The 5,739-nt window shown below is 34.5% G+C and overlaps 1 protein-coding gene across 1 annotated transcript in view; it reads left to right on the plus strand.

Moving 5' to 3' along the window:
• The first annotated feature begins 760 nt into the window (after positions 1-760).
• LOC106462387 (tubulin beta-4B chain-like) overlaps positions 761-5,739 on the plus strand; it is an 8,203-nt gene continuing 3,224 nt past the window's right edge. Inside the window, exons 1-2 of the mRNA XM_022389639.1 lie at positions 761-846; positions 3,587-3,695. Of these exons, the coding sequence (XP_022245347.1) occupies positions 790-846; positions 3,587-3,695 (166 nt within the window). The 5' untranslated portion in view covers positions 761-789. The remainder of the gene's footprint in view (positions 847-3,586; positions 3,696-5,739) is intronic.

Consider the following 5,739-nt stretch of genomic DNA (forward strand, 5'->3'; position numbering starts at 1 on the left):
AACGATCTGCTTATTTCTTTAGTCGTCACAATATTAGAGCTATTCTTATCGAATCAACAGCTCAGTACATAATCTTTCCGAATAGTAAGTGAAATTTACGTTTTTCTGCAGTATACACAAAAAAAGATAAGTTTTTTTTAAAGAGGTACTTTAATTACTTAAATTTATGTTCTATATCAACTATATTTTTGGTTGTTTACAAGAGAGAGAGGAAAATAACACGTCTATTATATCAACTAAAACGAAATAATTGAAGATAAGTCAGTGGGGGAACTTGATATGATTTTTGGACTCTACTACAGCTATCCGCAACTCAGTCATATCATATTATGATATATATACTAAATACCATTAACCGAATTCTGATTGAATTCAGGTCTGTTTATAACACAGCTTTCTATGTGAAAACGTAATTTCAACAGCTGAGTAGAAAATATAGCTCTAAGCAACTGCTTTTTTTGGAAAGGAGGGGGAGTGGCATCATGTCGTCAAAACTTACTAAAATATTAAAGAATATTCACTATAAAGTGCTGACTAATGTAAATGGGGGAAAAAAAGAACACGTAATAAAAAAGACCATATATGTTCTATTTAATTTCAGTATAAAGATTAGTGTTTCAAAAAGAAAAAGGGGTTGATTACAGGTCATTTTTGGCCAATCACGTAGATTTTCTGAAATAAATATACGCATGCGCACTAGGCACACAAAGTTATACTTATCCTATAACAGACGTTTTCTACTGTGCAACATTATAATCTGGTAAAGCACGAAAGCAACAAGAAATTGAAATGAGGGAGATTGTTCACGTTCAGGCTGGTCAATGTGGAAACCAAATTGGAGCTAAGGTAAATAGTGGAGTTAATTATTTTATTTTATTCAAACTTAGTATCTTTTTTTTTCCGACCGATAATAATGTAGATAATTGTATCTCACATGTTATTGGATAAAACAGTATGAATTGAGTAAATAACAGAAATTGATGGTTAATAACAGTTTTGAATATTTTGTTTGTTTTTATGGCTATTTCAAAATACAATTCTGTGTGTTTCCAAGTGATCACACTGTTTTTGGCAAAAGTAAAATCATAAATATCACCGAACAAATTCTGAAAGTAAAGTAAAATGGTGGATTGGATGAAGAAAACTAATAAAAATTACTGGTTTTGTGTTTAACAGAAAATATAGAACTTCTGTGAGTTTTTGCGAGTTAATTGTGGAAGCATCCTGAACCTATTAACGAGGCTCGTTATATTTCTACTACATTCTTAAGTCTTGGCTGAGCGTATATCCTCGAGTTGAACAACCTAAAGTCTGCGTCTGCGCCCAAATGTTTTCACATATCAAGGTCAACAAGCCGTAGCTGGATGTATGATACTTTCCACACCTTTTCGTATCCAATATGGCACCGAGTTCTGGCACCATTTTCTTTTTTTGTAAATTATAGTTTTGATTCCGAGTCTAGATGTTCGCAATTGTACACTATAGAGTGCGAAAAAAAAGCATAAAATGTTATATTGGTACAGCATTTGAAAGTAATATCTTATACTAAACTGAAGCATTATATTTTGTTGTTTGTTTTAAGTTTAATTATCATTTTCCGAGGAGGAAAAAGTTGATTAAATTACTGTACTCATCTTTGGGTGAACGAACATCACTCTACATTTTTATTACTTCCTTTTTTTTTCAGTTTTTACACTTTTTACTGAAACTAAGTCGAAGTGTGACACATGGGCATTATTGCACCAGACTATATTTAAATCATTATATTGCGTTATCATGACTAATAGGTTACATCATACAGCTAAGTATTGGCTTATTTGTTGAGTGTTGATCACCTGTTTTCAATGTTGCCACATTTGTTTTAACTTACAAGTGAGTTTTATTAAATAAATTTCCATAAAAGCAAAATTTGCTGATAAAAAATACTCGCTCGTGAAAAAGAGGTGCTAGTTTCAACTGAACAGTTGCAGGCATTTACCAGGATTGGTCAACGAGCAATATTTAGCTTTGATATGTGAAAGAAATCACTTCATGTGCTATAATATATATATATTTAGAGTTGGTTTTCGAATCTTGTTCTGGCACCATTTTAATTGATGATTCATCCCCTAACTGTTAAATGCTGCTTAAGTGTTGTTGATGTACTCTTCTGTGGAGGGGGGATGCAAAAATATAAACAGTTGAAGTTGTTAAGTGGACGATACTTTGGAATGTGAAGTTGCATTTCCTTGTGTTGTTGACAAAACAATGCCGAAATCTCGTAGCTATTTCAAACTTCACGTGATCAAGTCAGTCGACCATTCATTCTCTACATGAAACTCTTACTCGTATATATTCCTGTTGTATCATTTTATTTTCTCTTTTACATGATGATATATATACATACATTATTTTCCTGCCACGTGGATTTACACTAGGCTATTAAAACAAACTTCAAGATTGAGGTCTAGTGCTTGTAAAAGAATGCTGTAACTAAAAACATATAAGTAATTTTCATATAGATGCTCGTTCATTTAAAAAACACTTCTTTCTGTTTCAGCGTTGTCAAAGGTATCGACACAGATTTCTATACAGGAAAATTTGTTTTTTGGAGAATAACGTGTCATACGAGAAACGTATTAAAGTTTCCTGACTAATCAATAGTGCAAAACGACAGAAAAGTGGCCTAGATGATTTCTTGATTATTTTAGTTCATAAAAGTTTAGTAATTACTAGAGATGCACGGGTACCCGGCGGGGTATTGGACTACCCGGTAATACTCGGTTCCGGCTAAGTGTCGAAGTTAGGCGTCTAAGCCCTAATCTTTGTGGCAACTTACGCGGTACTGAAAGTTACAGTCAATAAATGGTTTAGTTATATATAAAAAAAAACATGTTCCGAGCAACAAAAACTGACCATCCGCTGAAAGTAGAGGATTCAGAGAACAATAGGGATTAATAACAGGCATGGCTTGAGAAGTGGATCTCTTGGGAAGGTGGGGTTTTTGAGAACAATAGGGGCTAGGGTTTGAAAAGTTTGTTTGTTTGTTTGTTTTGAATTTCGCGCAAAGCTACACGAGGGCTATCTGCGCTAGCCATCGCTAATTTAGCAGTGTAAGACTAGAGGGAAGGCAGCTAGTCATCACCACCCATCGCCAACTCTTGGGCTACTCTTTAACCAACGAATAGTGGGATTGACCGTCACTTATAACGCCCCCACGGCTGAAAGGGAGAGCATGTTTGGTGGGACGGGGATTCTAACCCGGGACCCTCAGCTTGCGAGTCGAGCGCCCTAACCACCTGGCCCCCCGACTGGGTTCATAGACACAGACGGCTTTTTAAACACATTTAAATTAAATGGCATGCGAGTCCCTAACTTTGTCGGTTAAACACAAAATCGTACAAAAATGTCATCAATATTACATTTAAACTCCCTAGTTACTGTTGAAAATAAATGATTTCACTTCCCAATATTTTAGTAAGTTGTTTTCCACTAAGATAAACAAAAATAAAATACTCAGTACATGCAAACATACCGGTAAGTTCTTCTGCACGCTTAGTAATTTGAGGGTTAAGACTACGTGACATGTGCTTAATTCTTTATACAGTTCTGGGAGGTGATATCTGCCGAGCATGGTATCGACCCAACTGGAATTTACCATGGAGACTCGGACCTGCAGTTAGAGAGAATCAACGTGTACTACAATGAAGCTTCAGGTGTGTAATATACTGTTCGCTATTAGTAATTAACTCGAGTTTGTAAGCACTAGATTTACTTGGATGTGTAAATACTGTCTGTTATCAATTGTGATCAAATCAAGTTGTCAGTGTAGTATTTTACGTTTTGTGATCAAATCAAGTTGTCAGTGTAGTATTTTACGTTTTGTGATCAAATCAAGTTGTCAGTGTAGTATATTACCTTTTGTGGTCAAACCAAGTTATCAGTGTAGTATTTTACGTTTTGTGATCAAATCAAGTTGTCAGTGTAGTATATTACCTTTTGTGGTTAAACCAAGTTATCAGTGTAGTATTTTACCTTTTGCGGTCAAACCAAGTTACCAGTGTAGTATTTTAACTTTTGTGGTCAAACCAAGTTACCAGTGTAGTATTTTACGTTTTGTGATCAAATCAAGTTGCCAGTGTAGTATTTTACGTTTTGTGATCAAATCAAGTCGTCAGTGTAGTATATTACCTTTTGTGGTCAAACCAAGTTATCAGTGTAGTATTTTACCTTTTGTGGTCAAACCAAGTTATCAGTGTAGTATTTTAACTTTTGTGGTCAAACCAAGTTACCAGTGTAGTATTTTACCTTTTGTGGTCAAACCAAGTTATCAGTGTAGTATTTTACGTTTTGTGATCAAATCAAGTTGTCAGTGTAGTATTTTACCTTTTATGGTTAAACACAGTTGTCAATGTAGTATCTTACCTTTTGTGATTAAACACAGTTGTCAATGTGGTATCTTATCTTTTACGAACAAATCCTAGTTTTTAGTACTGTCTTTTACTTTTATCTCGGCACCAAATCGAAAAGGTATTAAAAACAAGCACACAAAAAACTTAGGTCCTGTGTCGTAGTAATTATTGTTGGTGTTAAATGACATTATTTCGTCCGACAAACAATTAACCGGTGTATTATTAGTTACTGTATACGTTGAGGAGATTTATTTTTTACTCCTCCTCAGTCTTTACCTTACTGCATAACGCATGAAATTGGCGTAACCAAAACGCATGACGCATTACATTGTCTCAGAAATGCTAGCGACAAGTTATAAGAGGAAGCAGGCAATTATGTTATTAAAGCCTGCCCAAAATAAAATGTATTTCGACTTAACAACAAGAAAAGTTAGCATTTGCTGGATAAATTTGATGTTGAAAATTGTCTAGTTTTTTTTTATTTTTGTATACATGCATAAGAAAAAATCTCAGCGACTTCTTCGGACAAAGCAGTTATTGACCTGAACTAATAAAATTGAAAAACCTACAGACTAATAAGATATATATATATATATAAGTCGTTCTGTCGCCAACACGCATCTGCTACGATGACTCAGTCGTCGGGCTTTAGCTCACTGGAAGACCACGTGGAAAGCTTTAAAATGAGTCATCAGTCTCGTGCGATCACGTGATATTCACTAAACAAACACACCCGATTTCTGTTATCATTTATGATACCTAACAATACAAATTTTCTACAATTTCGCTCATGTTTGACATTATTCATAACTATTCTATTCATACTAAACCATTTTGGTAGAAGTTACGACGTCACTTTAGTAAAATATGTAAATATATTACCTGTACTTCAATAAGAATACCATATATAACGAAAAGTGCGTTGTTTATATTATTATTAAACAGTCCACACCAAATGCATGTGCTGCACATAGAATGAAATATTTCCTCAATCAAGCGTTTTCCGCTTCACCAAATATTTCACAGTATAAAAATATACAAACATACTAACGAAGTTTAAAAGCAATTATGAAAAGGAAACTTTAAATATTCTGGTATGTGTTGAAAAACAGCTGTTTGTGTGAATATATATATATATATTGTTGATCTTGTAGTTCAGAGCTATTCACAATCAGAGAGGCCAGAGCCGTCATGGTCTCCGGGGTAGAATTCATGTTACCCCACTCGAATAATTTGTGGAATAATGTTTGTTTGTTTGTTTTTGAATTTCGCGCAAAGCTACACGAGGGCTATCTGCGCTAGCCGTCCTTAATTTAGCAGTGTAAGACTAGAGGGCAGGCAGCTAGTC

The sequence above is a fragment of the Limulus polyphemus genome, unplaced genomic scaffold (genome assembly GCF_000517525.1).
Source record: "Limulus polyphemus unplaced genomic scaffold, Limulus_polyphemus-2.1.2 Scaffold1155, whole genome shotgun sequence".
Taxonomy (NCBI): Eukaryota; Metazoa; Arthropoda; class Merostomata; order Xiphosura; family Limulidae; genus Limulus; species Limulus polyphemus.